Source organism: Platalea leucorodia (assembly GCF_965183815.1).
Source record: "Platalea leucorodia genome assembly, chromosome: 1".
Taxonomy (NCBI): domain Eukaryota; kingdom Metazoa; phylum Chordata; class Aves; order Pelecaniformes; family Threskiornithidae; genus Platalea; species Platalea leucorodia.
Genome location: NC_138823.1, coordinates 157,843,270 through 157,860,789, shown reverse-complemented (window position 1 = coordinate 157,860,789; position 17,520 = coordinate 157,843,270). Strand labels below are relative to the sequence as shown.

General features: G+C 37.4%; 1 protein-coding gene across 3 annotated transcripts in view; it reads right to left on the bottom strand.

Moving 5' to 3' along the window:
* ESYT2 (extended synaptotagmin 2) overlaps nucleotides 1-17,520 on the bottom strand; it is a 90,134-nt gene that overhangs the window by 49,538 nt on the left and 23,076 nt on the right. For all 3 annotated transcript variants that reach the window (XM_082313315.1, XM_082313317.1, XM_082313316.1), the window contains exons 2-6: nucleotides 9,479-9,520; nucleotides 8,393-8,527; nucleotides 6,422-6,498; nucleotides 1,628-1,700; nucleotides 681-770 (exon numbers count right to left, since the gene is read on the bottom strand). In XM_082313315.1, the coding sequence (XP_082169441.1) occupies nucleotides 681-770; nucleotides 1,628-1,700; nucleotides 6,422-6,498; nucleotides 8,393-8,527; nucleotides 9,479-9,520 (417 nt within the window). The remainder of the gene's footprint in view (nucleotides 1-680; nucleotides 771-1,627; nucleotides 1,701-6,421; nucleotides 6,499-8,392; nucleotides 8,528-9,478; nucleotides 9,521-17,520) is intronic.

Sequence of the window (17,520 nt, the reverse complement as noted above, 5' to 3'; positions counted from 1 at the left end):
AACCAAGATAACCAATCTGAGACTGTTTCAAAGTGCCTAAACCCATATACTTGTAATTTATGACCGAGCATAGTCTGAAACTCTTAAATCTTGACATCACAAGTTTTACTGTTTAATTAGAACATAACCAAGAAACAAAAGCTTCCAATGGAAAACAGACTTCCAAGTAAGAGATGGAAACAATTAATTTCTTTAAAGAAGTCTGTGTAGCATAAGAATTTCCATGATGTTCACATTTTTTATGAAGCGCTCTTGCTGATACTTATTAAAAGCAGTATCAAACTTCAAATTGCTGAAACTGCCTTACACACACATATACAACATCAAAGAAGTTTCCGCCAGCAAGTGTGCAATGTGTATTATGATCTCCCGTATATTTTTCTAAAAAAAGATTGTTGTATGGACTTTGCAACATCTGTGAACATTTCTTGATGCATCTGTAGATTAAAAAAGAAATTTCCTGGAAGTGGTAAAACCTAGACTAGAATTACTGTCACATTTTATAAGATTTAATTCAATTAAAACTGTAGAGTATTTGTTACTCATTTTCAGACACTGAAAATTACATTTGCTATTTATCCTCTGTTCTTCTACCAATGCTGCACCAAATTACCAACAGACATACTGATTACTGTCATCAGCACTCTAAAAAGAGTAGAAACAGAGATAAAAGTACTTACAGGTTTCCTAAGGAAAAAAAGGGATAGTGCTCCAATTAGGGGCATGTCTCCAATTAGTGGTTCCAGGATAACCCTCATAGTGCCATGGATCTGAGGAAGGGGAGGAAAAAAAGGCAATGGTATTGACTGCAGTTCAAATTGTAAATAAAATTTATTCACTGGCAATGCTCACACTTCTAATGCATTAAATTCTTGATTATGGAAGACTTTTATATATATAGCTTTACATGTCATCCAAACCCAAAAAATTTAACAGAGGCACTAAATAGTTGGGCTTACAAATTCATTACATTCATCTACATGATGCTGTGCCACGTTAGTGGTAATTTTGCTAAAAATATGAAGTAGATTGTTCATGCAGCTCAATGTAAACAAATGTGGCACAAACCAATATAATGGCATCCACAGATACTAGAACAAAAGTAGGTAAATGCTTTTAGGTATGTCAAGACACACACACATTAAAAAAAAAAAAAAAGGCATACTTTTTTTCCTCGTTAAGAGAGAGAGAGAGATCTGTTATCAGAAAGTTAAGGAAATTTGAGAAGCAATACCAGAAGGCAAGGCTACTACTAATAATTGCATCTAAACTAATAATTGCATCTAACACTGAAATATTAACTAAAACAAGATTTTAAGCTCCATGTTCCCTTTACAAACCTACACATCACATGAACGTTGGCTTGATGTGAAAGTATCTCCATCTTTTCCAGTAGAAAATGTTATATATTTAAAACAGTTCTACATCTGAAAGGAATTTACCCTTTCAGCTAAGTCATGTAACCATAATTGTTATGCAATATCAATATTATGCAACTGAGGAAAAAATAGTAAGCAAGGAAACTACACAATTACTGGTTCTTTCTTATAAAGTATTTCATCAAAAAATAACAATTCAGTGATGACTTGATATCAAAATGAAAAGGAAAAAAAAAATAGAATTTCACCTGTATACTTTTCACACCAGCTCTGCAGAAGTATCTCTTGATCTCCAAATCAATTTCACAGTTTCCAACAAAACTAAAACAAAAAAGAAAGTATACATTTCATTTTCATGGACTAAACTGCAATACACTCTTAGTTCTGTTTTGCACTGACATGACAATATATTTTGTATCCCAGTCTATGCACAAAAAATGCATATTAAAACATTAAAACATATAACAAAGTCAAGGTTGTTAAAAAAATTACAACCCCTTCAAAACATCACCACTATCATCAAAATCACTCAAATTAATACAGAGATATGTTATCATCTCCAGAAGCATACATAACAGAAAACACACAAGTAGCCTTAGTTTTGGGAAAGAACGGACACAGAATTCATACTCCATTTCAGGAAAGCTCTACACAGGTCGCATTGATAGTGTACCCAAATCCACTCTCATCTAATATAATCATGAGAAGCATTAGAAAGAGACGGTTATTCTGCTAAAAATCAAAGTTGTCTGAAATATTCAGAGACTTGCAAAACCAGTCATACTTCGAAATTCAATAAGCTGGGCATGCTGAGCTGGATGATCCACTAAGCAAGGTTTAAGCCAAAAACAGCTGAGCCCTTTCTGAAGGGAGAAAGGAGGCAGGAAGCAAATTAGAAAATAATATATCAAAAACGATGTAAGTTTTTCCCTGAACAGTTCTTGCATTCCATTTTTGGGGATGCAAGGTCAAGGGCTTGAAATTTTGCAGATGCTGCCCTATATCTCAGAGATAGATTTGTAGAAGATGGTAAAAAAAGCCCCATCTATTTTGCTCATGCTACAAGGCTAAAAGATGATTTGCACACAACTCATTCAGATTTTAGCAGCTGCTTTTCCTGAAGCTTCATGCAGGTCAAGCATGTACCAGCAGAGTTGAGCAGATCTTTTCCAAGAACTGCTACTGCTGTGAGCCACATTGGGTCTGAAAACAAACTAATTCTGAGACTCAACAAGGAATTTAGGAAGAAAGCTTGAGACTCTGATTTAGCAAGGGAATTTGTCAATGATTCTACAGAACGAGAGCTAAAAACAAAACCAAACAGACTGAATACCAAGCTACAGCTAGGGAGAGACTGGCTGGACAAGGAGACTGGCTAAGAAGATATGGGTTATAACAAAAGGACAAATGAAATCCGAAGAGCTTTCTGAACAGACTGCCCAGTTAAGGAAAATGGAAGAAGGAACTAAGTGGGGAGGAGATAAGGCAGCTTAAACAGACACTGCTGGGAGAGGGGGGAAATTTGTTTCCTCTGCAGGGCATCCTGCTCCAGATTCTGCAGTAGAGCCCAGGCTTCCTCACATTAGGTTCCTCAGACCTAGCCTGGACAGTGAAAAACTATTCAGCCGTGTTTCGGAGTCTGATGGAACCTTATTACAGAAACACGTGGGAAATTATGAAGAAAATGGAGTTGCTCTCCTCATGGGGCCATTTTAGAATCAAGTCAAGATAAAACAAATTACTCTCACATAAGAGCAGAACAGCAGGACCCCTGCTGCCTCCCCCCGACAACTGATGGCCACAAGGTTCTATCAAAAGAAAACGAAGGTGAGAGTTGCTGCATTCAGGATATCCATTACTCAAATCATCTGTAGCCAGCCTCCTGTGCTCTGTGTGTGATGGTGCTGTCTATGGGATTTCAAGCAAATGCAAATCTTATCAATCCCTTAAACAGAAATAAACAATAGTACCAAGACATTCTTGTAAACATCCAACATTGGAATTTATTTTGGACTATTCAAAAGATAACACTATGCAGAATCATTTTGGTACAATGACCGGTTTGGGGAACTGGAAGACAACAACATGACAGGGGTCTATGTGAAAGGAAGGTGACCATTGCTTTCCCTGGAAAGAATGTAGTGTGACTGTACAGTTTAAAAATAGGTATATAATTTTTAACACACTATTTAAAACGATGTAATTTCTATTTTTACCTATCTAACTATATATAGAGATAGTAGCGAGATATATATAAATACGCACACACATATATAATTGCATAACAACATGACACAGAGAAGCAAGGTCAATTAAAACCTGCAACTGAAACCTCAATCTTGGCACTTTGTAGCATCAGAACTATTTGTGTTATGGAGACTGGGAAGCAACATGCTCATTTGAAAATCCATGATAACATGATGACAAGTAAAAATAGTAACAAACTGCATCTGAAGGTAATAAGTCAACAACTTTTAACCTTATAATAAAGTTAAACATGGTTTTATCCCCTAAGATATTTGGCCGGGTCCATTAACAGTCGATGCCATACAGAATTCCACTGTAACATAACATACAGCTTGAAGGCTCATTTAGTAAGCAAATTCTATACATTCAGATCATAATATCCCAGAAATATTCATGACCCCTGTAATGTACAGATCACTGAGATAGATTACAGTTTAATGAGGACAGTCTTGTAAGAATATAACAGCAGCTGTACTGAATCAGCTGAGAAGGCACAGTATATTATATGTGGTCATTGCAGTCCATAGAAGATACCCAGAAGAAAAACAAACAAAGAACGGGACACACATATTTCCCAGATTACAATGATCTCTGATTCTGTACTTTGGACTATCTTCACTATTTTTAGAAGGTCTTTCAACCCCATTTTTATATCTGTCTTCTGCCTGTACAATGGTAGTGAGTTTCTCCGTCCAAGTATGCCACATGAAAAAAAAAAAAAAGTTTCCATGTGTTCAAATCTGCAGCCTAAAACTTTCTTTTAGTGCCTCTATTTTTTGCGTCATGAGAAGGTGAAAAAACTCAGTTGTACGCTATGAACAAGTATTTCCTCAATCTCTCAATCTTTTTTGGCTTTCTTTACTACAATTCACATTTAATTTGACAGGGTTTATCTTGTTTTCTGTTGATCCATAACCTTTAGTTTTCCCCAAGTGTTGACTACATTCATGCACTTTAGCAAATGTAAGATATCTATTTATTAACAATTTATTTAGACTTTATCTTCATTTGCTCAAGTAGCTAAAACTTTTCCCTTGCACACCTTTGTCACCAGAAACTAGACTTTTAAATTGTAGCATGAGTTTTGACAATATTTTTAACATAAAGCTCACACTAAGTAATAGAAAGGTAAAATGTTCCCTCTGCAAACATGGTCCTGAAATTGAATCTTTAAATACATTTTCCAGTGACTGCTTTGTGGATTAGCTAGTCAAGCTGCTTACAAGAGTAAAGTTCTTAATTGGATCCTGAGCAATGCATAGGACCTGTTTCAAAAGGTTCTGAAAAACACTCTGAAGCAATGATCATAATGCACTCGATATCCTTGCAGAAACAATAAAAACTAACCACACTCCTTTTGCAATTAAACTCAAAAGCAAAAACCAAAAAAACTCAAGGAAGATGCAAAAACTACTAAAGAAGTGTTTTGGAAACACGTTGAAACTACTAAAATGTACTGTATGGAAGGTCCAAAGGAAATGCATATACCCCAACACAAACAACTGACAGTAGAAGGGGCTAAAGAAGGCCACAATGGTAAAACAGCAGGATAAAAGGAGATTATTAAAAGAATGAATGTACTTAAAAAACCAACCAACCAAACAAAAATATCTTTCCTTCCCTCCCCCCGCCACACCCCCCACAGGGCTTGGCTTTGTACAACTATTCTTATGAATGCTTAGAGAGACTGTTTTCCTTCTCAACTGTATTTAGGGACTGAAGGGCTTATCGAAAGCTCCTAACTTTGAACTTAAATTAAAATTAGAACAAACTAATTTAACTGGAGATGAAAATTTACAGGGATAAATATTCCAAAGGACATACTTTTCTCCAGCAGTAAGACTGTTCTTTATAATCTTGCAAAACTGAACTAAAGTTGATTCCCCAAGAAATACTTGAGGGTTGGTATCTGTACATAACTCTGTATCTAAACATACCAAGAACATTTATTACAAAGACTCTTATTCTTCCTTCCTATTACTACTGAAACAATCCCAGTGATGGACCCTTAGAGGGTCCAAAAAAGGAATCAAACAGTAACAATTGATACTGGGGTGCCATCCATCTTAACCTTGCAGAAGTAAAAGCCTTTGATAAAGAGCCCTTTCCCAATGAGAAGGTGTCAAGGATAAGTCTTAAATATGAAACAGGACTTCCTTTGACGGTGGTTTTGTCTAAGCCGTAATTGCTAGAAGCTACGATAGTCACTCCATAGCTCTTCTGTTTCCATTTTCTTCCTGGAAGCCTATGCCACTGGCAGTAGGGACAGGCTGTTGGGGTCATGATGAAAGGGCAAAGAAACCTGAAGCAGCAGAGCACAGTCGCTCTGGCATTATATAATACATAGATTTACTTCGGTTAGTGGCATGAGCACAAGTACTTCGGTAGCTATCACTCTCTTTTTCTAATACTGTGTTTATAAAAAAATCTAAGTAACTCAGAAAAGTAAAAAACCCCAAACATCTTGTATCCTAATTTTAGACTAGGCTAAACTTCATGGAAGAGTTTTAAATACATTAGAAAAAAAATTCAAAGATAATGCTTTAGCTTTGGAAAGTATTTTCTTATTAACCAACATTACTTTAATGATGCAGTCACACTGAGTTGATAATATTATTTCCCTGACAAATGCTATTTACAGCATACAGTTCCTTCCTCCGTTCATACACAATTAGAATGAACTATATTTGTGTAATGAAGCAATTCTTCTCCTTTCAGGCCAACATAACTGCCCAATCAAACAAATCACATATTATAAAGCATGGGCACCATTGTAATTTGACAATAAAGTTTACCTGATTTGAAGATCCAAAATGATCTGCCTTTTGTCCACATTTTCAGTGTACACTTTTACACCATTTATCCGCAGAGGCTGAAACAACGAAGCAAGTAAAAGTTGGATCCTTCTACTGAACTATACCATGTTAAACTCTTAACTTCGAAATAAAGGTGAATATACGCACATTCATGCCTGAAGTTAAGAATTTACTATAAGCATTATTAAAAGGTGTGAAGCAAAGCTATCAATTTAGCTCAAAATGTTATTTCAAGGGTAAAAATTACCTTGCTAGGATCCACTCAGCCACAGCCCTTCTGGCAATTACTCTGGGTTTAGACCACTAGATTTCAAGATTTTTCCAAAGATTTAATATCAAGCTTTCCCTTCCCCCCGCCATAAACATCTGATTTCTCTGTCCTAGTATATGTCTAACACTCCCAGAAAAAGCATTCTTTTCTGTGCAACTATAATAACAAGCCAAAACTAATTCACACACATTTGCCTAAAGTGAAATTTAGTCGGAATGGATGGAAAATAATCCATAATCCCCACAAAAAGTTGTGTCAACCACTCTGTGCTCTCTCTCTAAACCGCTGTGCTGGTGCTCTCCCTCCCTCCCTCTCTCATACAGAAACAACACATATCAATCAAACATTCCCAAGACTCAAACGTTCATCAGATACTAGGTAGGAAAGGATGACCAATGACCTCAGCACCACCTCCTGTCAATTTTGAGTTTTTTCCTTTCTGCAAAAATTGCCATGTTTCTGTTTATACCGTTTTAGTAATTTAAGTAAAATGGAAATCTCACTGCTGTCAGATTCCCACTGTGTTTGGGGCTGTGCAGCTCACAGGATGCAACTCAATCAAGGCTGCAATATAAAGTAAGAATAGCTGTTTCTCGTTTCTGAGATAACTCCGTCCAGCTGCAGAAGCACACAGAGGTGTGGAAGCTAATTTAAACCCTACCTAAAATTAGTATGGCTTAAAGGGAATGCTATTCTACAGTCTGTAATACAGGTGTATCTAGGGCAGGACAGAGCCCCTGTGTAAAAGGATTTACAACTTAAAACAAACAAACAAACAAAAAAAACCCCACCACACAGAAGATGCAGTAAAGTATGATGAACCGTAATACACATGAAATAGAGTCACAAAGAGAGAAAAATAATTACCCTCCATCACACCTGAAATTAAATTTCAGTTTTCCTAACATGGGGGGGGGGGGGGGGGCAGATTTTTAAATCCTTACTTAAAATCCCATTTATGACAAGCAAGAAGAACACAAAAGACAACTTCACAAAAAAACTGAAAAAGCTGTTAAGCTACACCTCAATAGAAGTACAGTTCTGGTTGATGCAAGTAAGAGTAAGCAGTGCTAAACTTATTGCAAGCAGAGGTAACTTACTCTTAGCTTGGACTGGTCAAACAGGCTCTTCTGCAGGCATGTAAGAGCTATATATTACAGCCCCTTCTTTCATGTGACCAAACAGAAGATAAACACCTCTCTGCTCCTTGATACTACGTTATGTGCAGTCCTTTGGAAAGCTGAACCGGCAGCCTTGTCATTGGACTCCATACATAACATGATTAAAAGTTCATCTGTTACAAGAAAGTTAATTGCCCTTGGATCATCTGGCAAGACAAGGAGAATGGTCCCTGCTCACTTAATGTAAAGCATTACATGAACAGTATTAAAATCATGTTGCTATGAGCTCTTCACATGACTAGGAGTTACTATACTTTGAGTCTTCTCCTAATTCTCAGGCAAATTTCTGAAGCAGAGACCCCAGGAAAAAATAAAAAAATAAAAATGAAGCCTCTCCTAAAAAAGCCACACATGTTTTTACTTTAATGTTACAACAGAAACCAGAATCAGGCTTACCACCAAGTGTCACCAAGAAATATTTTTGTGTAGATTTAAACAGGCTACATGAAAACAGTATGTAAGACAGAGCCTCTTAGAAAAACTTCACCAGACACTGACCTGATGACCAATATCAATCTTTGTAAAACTGAAGGTACTGAGGTGGTTGTTTGCTCCTCTTACTGCTGGTTCTATGGTCTCCCGGAAGAGTTTCTCAATAAATTGGCAAATAAAAGGCCACATCTGTTTTACAGTCTAGGCGGGGGAAAAAAAAAAAAATCTACATGGAACACAACTTCATACATAACTAAAAAATATTCTTCAAGGCATATGTAAGAAATTTTGTACAAAGTTTTAAACATAAAAGTTTTCTATAGAGTTGATTACAGACATAAGAACTGGTTCCTTTTTACACACAGGAAAGCTTTCTGGAATTCTCAGTTTGTGTGTTTTATACATTTGCACAAATCTGAAGCACTGGAGGAGGAGAAAAACAGTATTAAGAATTTTCTTGTTTTATCTCACAAATGCATACACATTCAGCACTGATGCTGAACGTTGGGGAGAAGGGTGAAGAGGGTTAAGTTTATTTGCATGTAAAGAGGAATATGAAAAAATGGGTCAAGTGCATATCTTAAATACATGCATAAGGTTTATAAATGTAAAAAAGAGTATTTTACTGTCATATCTGAAAATTCTATATTGTTTATTTTTCTCACATTTTCTAATTAATTCATGTGCTTCTATGCTCTTTGAATGAAAGATATTTTTAAAAAAACCCAAGCTACATAGATCTAGATCCTAGATTATCACACAAAAATTAAAACCGCAAAATTGATTTATTTTTAGATTGTAGGTCAGGAACCTACAGTAACTGGAAAGTATCCCAGACAAGTAGAACAATAAAAGACTGTGTTTACAGCTGCTATGACTTCCACACAATTATAGCTGTCATTATTTTAATGCCACTTAAAGTCATTCTCCAAAACTCACAATTTCAAGACCATGAAAATAGATTTAATCTTTCTCGTGACTAACTGGATCAATGACCAGAAGCATCAAGTGTATAAAGAGCACAGAAAGTTAAAACTCCTCTGTTCTCAGATTCTTGCCTCACCGTTGTTGTTGGTTTTTTTTTTTTTTTTTTATCTCAGATTTCCCTCCTCCCCCTTCCCATTTGGAAGCGATGGTAATGACTACCCTTACCTTGTTGAGCCATTCTGCCCTCTCTGTGTCTGGAAAATGGACCTAAAAAAAACCCACCAAACAAAAAAATTAATACAAATACAAAACACTCTTTAGTTAATCATGCCCAGTCATTTATAATACAGGAAAATTTAGGGATCTCCCTATGAGCAATGTATACAGCAAACAACATATGAAGCAGTTAACATTCTTGACAAGAATATTAGAATTTGAGCAGATAAAATATGAACTCATTTCTGAACCACATAGCTTCAAGTCCAAGCATATATTTAATAGCGGCATCTGGAATAAAATATTGCTTTAACACTATAAACGAACTGAAAAAAAATAATAAGCATAGCTGACAAAGCTATCGTCAACCAAATTTACCTCTTATGTTTCAGGGCTTTTTAACGTGATACACATGACTGCCAGAGTCCTGACTGCACTTCTGCTTCCTTTCATTCACGCCAGATCTTGTGCAGTGTCAATAAATCATGGCTAGAAATAGTTAATCAGTGAAGCTGAAGCTCAGGAATATGGATTTAAATTCCACCAAAAGCCCTTCAAAATACATTTTTAGTGATTTCTTCTCTTAAACAACTGCAGAAATCAGTAAGAGACAGAAGGATGACAGTCTATACACGTGATGGAAAGTACCCATCACAACAGGAAAACACCAATTAAACGCTGGAAGAACAGACGCACTTTTCCAGACACAGAAGGAGAGCACGGTTAGAAGCTTTACATCTTCCTCACATACAAACAAACAAACAAACAAAAAAACACCAAAAAGAAAAAAACTGAAGCTGTTCAGTAGAAGCAGAGTTAAACATTTCTTTAGAAAGGAACAGCTTCTGCAAGGAGATGCAGATCACACTTCTGAAACACAAAGAGCCTTTGAACACACTAAAAAACTGTGACCTAGATATACTGACTTTCGTGAAGCAATGTCTCTACTTAACTGAATTGCGAAGTCTTAATCTCTTCGTAGCATAACAGATTGTACCGCTGGTTTTAACAGCAGTGCCTACTGGTTATTTTTATTATGCATGTATCCCAAATGTGAACAGTCAGTTAAAGATACACTTTTTAAACTGTATTTTCAACAAATTGGATTTGAAAGCAAGCCCCGTTAATGACTTCTTTGTCTAGTTTTTATTAAATTCTTGCATTAACAACCAGCACTATCATATTCTTGAATATACTCAAGTTACCTTCAGAGCAGTCCTTAATTTCATCTAAGCATCCATGTTTTGCTATGCTGGAGCATTGGCCCCTCCAGCATAATCAATATTGTCAGTTATTTCTCCACTCTGTTTCTCTCTCACTAAGGTAGGCCATACATTTTTACAGGTTCCTAAAGACTTACAAATACTGCTGTCTTCCACTGTCAAAAGAGAGGCTCTTTTCATCTTTTTCAAATTACTTTTTTCAAGTATATCATGTATCTATCAACACCATTACAAGTGGCACAAGAATGACCAATGATCTGCTTGACTGTAACAAAAACATTCAGTAGGATTTATTTTACTCAGTGAGTTGAAAGAATAAAATAATTATTAATGGATGGAGCAGTTTTGGAACCATATTATTATATTTTATTTATTTAGAATTAATTTCCTAGAAAATTATAGTGGGTAGTACGTCAGAAGTCTGTATTTAGAGGGTTGGGTGGGGGTTTTTTTTGCTTTCTTAACAAAAAATACTTTTTTTTTTTATTTTGCATCTGCAACAACAGAAGCAGTTACTGTATGTACATGAATTTATAGCTGAACAGAGCTTACACTCAATTTTTGTCTTGCAGGGTTCTCAAGTTGCTTCCAGTGGTCAAAAAGTTAAAGGAACAAAAAGAACAAACACTATGTTAGCCCTAATGCTAATAAGTAACATCTTGATCTTTCTCCTAAAATATTTGCCTTCTGAATCTGCAGAGAGAAAATGTGCCAATTCTCAATAATTACTTATCTCTTAAAAATGATGTTGGATCAACATGAAAATTTCATTCCGATTTGCTTAGGAGAGCGATCAGGGATGCCACGGGGTGGGAACTCAAGAGCTGTTCCACACAGGGGAGAACATGAACAACAGCCATTGGAATGAACAGCAACAAAACAAGTTAAAGACACAGATGAGGAAAAGAAAAGAAAATTCATGCAAACCCCAAAAGCAAACCTGTCTGCTGTGAGTAATGCAAGACATAACAGAGTTACCATGTCCACAATTCATTTTAATCTTTTGTACAAGTATTCAGTTGACATCAACAGGAGAGCCACACTAGACTGAGAAAGACTTCCCGTCCTAAATACAATCTCAGCCCAGATGAAATTCATCTTCCTCCACAGAGTGCTCCCAACTTCCCAGATTTAAACTCCCCAAGGCATAGGCCACATTCCCTGTGCTACGCACACAGCTGACATTCAATACATCTGACTGGAATAAAACAGGTAGCATCTCTCTCTTGCACCCACCAAGCACCCTTCACATTCAGTCCCGAATTACGCAGAATCACTTGAGACAGGTTGGGAAACAAACAAGAGGCCACATACACTAATATCTAGCCATATATGCTAATTTATTAATTTTTAATTCTATCTACTGTACAGTCTTTATTAAGACCTTGCTTGACAAGACATGGTTCTTAGTTTTTCCACAGATTTACCATAAAGTGATTATTTTTTTTTTGCTGCAAAACAATGACTTTCTCATTAATTGCATATTACAGCAAAGTAAGAAAAAGAAGCAATAAAGCAGTTTAGATTAAAAAAAAAGTTTAGATTAAAAAAAACCCCAAACAAACAAACAAAAAAACCAAACGAAACAAAACCCCCACACCACTGTATATTGGCTTTTTTCCCTTCTATTCCTCCCCAAGGATTAAAGGTAAGAATTCAATTTTAGACTACATTAAAAATAATGTGTTATAATAACTATGTTTAACAGATACTCATCTGAGTTAGCATTACTTAGCTTATGTCTAGTTCCTTCTATCTGCACTGTTTAATTACTTGTTGCTGTAGATGAAAATCTTAAAGAAACCATACCAGCAACTTTGTGTTTAATTATAAGGTCACACAATATAACCAAGTTTCTTGATATAGTTACAATGTAACTAAGTATTCTTGAACAGTTTTCCAGTTATTTCACAAATATCTGCTGTATTAGATATCGACCCCTTCTGCTTACTTTGGAAAGCTAGAATTACATACAAAACCCCTCCTCTCTATCAAAAGCACACTTGGTAGCTTAAATGTAAAAATATAAAAGGGTATCGCAATTAGCCTTCATAGTCTCTTCATGCATCATCAGTGGAGAGGGAGAGCACCCCACAGAGGGAAATTCAGAACAGAAGCCCAACTTAGGTGCTCTGAATTACCTTCTGAACGCACAGCGTAAGCAGTTATTTAACTACTAAGCCTAAAGCTAGGTGGTGTGGCAAAAAAGAAACACACTAAAATTAAATTATCCTTTGAATTATAACTGCCAGATTAATTTGTCTAAACTCACTGCACTTCTATCTCAAAAAGGCCAGAGAAATTTAGTAAAAGAATTAAGAAGAATCCCAGCATGAATAGAATAAAGACTATCATACAGAGGTATTCAAGCTCAATTTAACAGCTATTCATTCCAGCCTTTTCCAGTCGGTAAAGCAAGCTGGCCTAAGGACATTTTAGGTAAAACAGAGCTGAGCAGGCTAATGGCTTAATCCCACATATTCCAGCCAGCAATCCCCTCTCTCCCTGGAGAAAACAAGGAGCAGCAGTAGGTGAAGTATTTGTTGCTCTGCACAGAGGAATCGATGCAGAGTCTTCTGCTACTCAACACAGCCTGAAGAGAGAGGCTCAGCCTCAAACACAGACTGGGGGGGCAACCCCGCCTTTCGAACAGGCCATAAAGAACCGGGGGGCTGGAAGGGAAAGCAGAGCAGCCAGGCTGTCTCCTCTTACTCCAATAATCCACCTCCAGGGTTACCCCAGCAATTTTCTTAACTTCTTCAACCCCAGAAATACTGTAGTCCCCATATCTTCTGAATTACAAGGCAAAACGTGCTATTTACTGTTGCAGAACTGCAGGATTCAGTATTCCTGAAAGAGAAGGTCAAATTGTTAATAATTAGGGTTCCTCAAAAAATGCTGCAATTAACCACAGGCACTTGCTACTAAATTAACAAACAACTGCCATTTCCATGATTTTTTGGTAATCTGATTCTGTTTCTGTTTAGCATGCTTGCGCATGGATTTTGTGTTTGCAGTCTTAAATATATTAAAATGATTAGCCTTTGCACAGCAAGATTCGTATTCAGTATTACAAATGCTGTATATTTTCAGTATGGGGATTAAACAAGGACTTTTGAAACAGTTTTACTGAGAATCATTGCATCAGGAATGTGGCCAGCAGGACCAGGGAGGTGATGGTGCCCCTGTACTCGGCACTGGGGAGGCCGCACCTCGAGTGCTGTGTTCAGTTTTGGGCCCCTCACTACAAGAAGGACATCGAGGTGCTGGAGCGTGGCCAGAGAAGGGCAACGAAGCTGGTGAAGGGTCTGGAGCACAGGTCTTATGAGGAGAGGCTGAGGGAACTGGGGTTGTTTAGCCTGGAGAAGAGGAGGCTGAGGGGAGACCTTATTGCTCTCTACAACTACCTGAAAGGAGGCTGTAGCGAGGTGGGGGTCGGTCTCTTCTCCCTAGTAACAAGCGATAGGACGAGAGGAAACGGCCTCAAGCTGCGCCAGGGGAAGTTTAGGTTGGATATTAGGAAAAACTTCTTCACTGAAAGGGCAGTCAGGCACTGGACCAGGCTGCCCAGGGAAGTGGCTGAGTCTCCATCCCTGGAGGTATTTAAAAGACGGGTAGATGTGGTGCTTGAGGACATGGTTTAGTGGTGGACTTGGCAGTGCAGGGTTAACAGTTGGACTTGATGATCTTAAGGGTCTTTTCCAACTTAAATGATTCTATGATTAGGAGTGTGTTGCATATGTAATGTCTTTCAACAGAAACATCTGGAAGATCTGAAAGCAGGCTGAATATAGAAAATCAGTTTTGTCGAATACACCAACTGTCAAAGCCCACAGGGTACTTCACAAAATGGTAGTTAGAACGATCCATGTAAATCAGTACTACTAACCTAAAACTAAAAGCTAGATAAATAAGCAGTACAGTTTTTATAGTAGTTGTCCAAAAACACAACAAAAAAAATTAAATATCAGAAAATTAAGGGGAGAGAAAACAAAACAAAACAAAAAAAACCACACACACGCACACAGAGTAAGAAAGATACGGAGATAAAGGAGGTGGGGAAGGACCCTAGAGTCGTTGCCATGGCTCTCTGATCACTATGAAACCTGCAAGTAAAATGGAAATATTGGAAAAAGTGGAAACATATCTAAATGGAAAAAACAGCTGTAATGCCAGGCAAGGTTAAGGACTGTATTTATTTATAAACTGGAAGGTAAGCCATTGAAGTGCTTGGAGAACACACTGGAAAACAAAATAAACCTTTAAAAAAAAAAACAAGCAAGGAATTACATGCCCTTTGGAGTCAGATTTGCACCTATGAGATGAGAACGGCATTAGAAACACATACTTGGCATCCCGCCAAACGTTCCTAAAACATTCTACCAGCACCAACATTGTCATCCCACGTGAACTGCCGCTATCAGCTCAGCAAGTCCTAAGGGCTGCCACGGCCGACTACAGACGGCCACTCGGCACAAGTTTTCCAGTGCGATCTCTACCATATTCTCCACTGCCTCACAAACTCCCTGCTTCAGGGTCAGTGTGAGCATCAAGGTGAAATATAATTCTTTCAACAACATGGCAATTAAACACAAAACAAGTTGGCACTTGTAGAAAGTCTGAAACAAACTGCTTTTCAACACCTCCGGGTTTTAATACTAACACAGGAAAGCTACTGTAATAAAATCAATGTACTTCAAGTAATAAAACTGAGACTCTTTATATGGTATAGAAAGTTTTATTTCATTGCAGCTTCCTGTTACTTCTGTTCCTCTCCCCTTCTTAAAGTATAAAGAAAGGCCTAACTTAGTGACCAGTTCAAACCTGGAATAAAGAGTAGCTCACGTACACAGGACACTTCAGCATCCCGGTATGTCCTGAAGGACATATTTCATAACATACATTTGTAGATATCACATCTGGGAGACAAGCAAAATGACTAGCAGCACACAGGCAGTTTTTTGTAAAGTCAGGCAAAACTAGCATAAAAGAGGTCTTCATAAAATGCTGCAAATGGTAGCAGCACTGTAAGAAGAGCCGCCGCTACCCATATGCACACTGTTGAACTTAACTAAAGCCCAAACTACACAGAGGGATCTCACATCCACCTGTTCTGCCATGCTAGAATTAAAACACAAAATTAAATTCTAAATATTTAATGCTTTTTAAAATTTTACCAATGACCATAAATGTACCTATATTTCTTATTTAAATAATACAAAGATGCTACTTTGCTTAGATTTTAAAAAAATATATATTATATACAAAACACATATATAAGACTGTAATTGAGAAAGTTGTTCCCCTGTTTTCCTTCTGATTACAGAATTCACTGGAACAGCATTTCGGAAATTACTAATACTCCATTTTTTGCTAGCAGCCTAGCAAAAATCTGATCAGCTTAAAGTTGTGGCAGCCGTGGATTCAGAATCTATCCCTCTGCAGCCCTGCAATACCACCAGAATATTCTCCCCCGGACATTCCCTCTAACTTCTATGGCAAACAATGTCTTTGGCAATGCAAAATAATGCTGTATTTGCAAAAGAAAAGCCCTGACTAAAAGAGGCTCCAGAGCTCTGATAGGACTGAAACAGCAGCCCAGAAGCCAGTCATGCAATTCAGAACTGAAGGATGCTGAGACATTATGAAGCACAACAGTTTCATCTTCTCCATGCATATCTTTCATTTCAACATCTATTAAATATCCTTCACTCATACTGACAGTGAGGCTTGTCAAGAATTCCATTACTTTTCAGCAGTTTGACTCACCAGTACAAAAACTAGATAAAATCTGCCTCACTGCTGCTATTTTTGCAGAGATGGAGCAAGCATGCTGCAATACAAAGTTACCCAGAAACCTCCTACTTAGCAGCAGCTTGCCATAACAAAATCCTCCAGGACAGGCATTATAAACAGCTGCTCTGGAAGAATGACAGAACAGTAGTTTGCTATTAAGTAAGGGAACTTGGAAATCCTACTTCTAGCCTGATACTCAGCCTTTGCAACCCCAACTCAAGAAAAGCTGTTCAGCCTAGAAATTAAAAACTGAGCATCATTAACTTCCAGAAGCATCCTGGCTTAATCACCTGAAGAACACCACATAAAACAAAAATCCCTTGCTTTACCACTAGTGGTTACACAATTTCCTTCCAAATATCTGGAAATACATTGGCATGAGTTTTTGTCATATCTGGATGGAGAATCTATCCTAAACAGGCAAACCATGTCTGCTAGAGGGAACCACTTAGCTTTCCTTTGCTCATCCGTTATCTCTTGCTAAATGGAAACCTTTAAGCCTTCAGTCTTCTACTGCAAATTCATCTTCCAGTGCAGCCTAATCTCAGAATTACCTTCAAGTACTAGTATCCTCGTACTGTACATCGTAACCCAGGCTTCAATACAGAGATGAAGTCAACTCTGTAACGAAACTGCTTTATTCTCACTGCAGTTGAAGAAGATTTTGTAGTTTGTCCTGAATCACTGTGCTCACACTTCTTTTCTACTTTCCAGCTGGAAAAGGATTTTAAGTTTTCAGTGATCAGTTTGGACTGGGACAGGAGTGGAGGGGAAAAAAAAGGTAGAAGGTATATGGGGGCATTAAGTTGCTTAATGGTTTCCACTTTCTGAAGGATCCACATGCAGAACCTCTAGCGTAGGACTGACATCCCGACACAAAGAGAGACATGTTTTTCACTGCTAGCTAGTATTTTTTCTCTAGAATTTAATGAAGGTTTCTGGACCATGTCTAAAACAAGATCTCTGCTTCCCAGGGTGGGAGATTTCCAACAAGTAACTTCAGCAATGTGGCACAATATGTCAAATTTGACA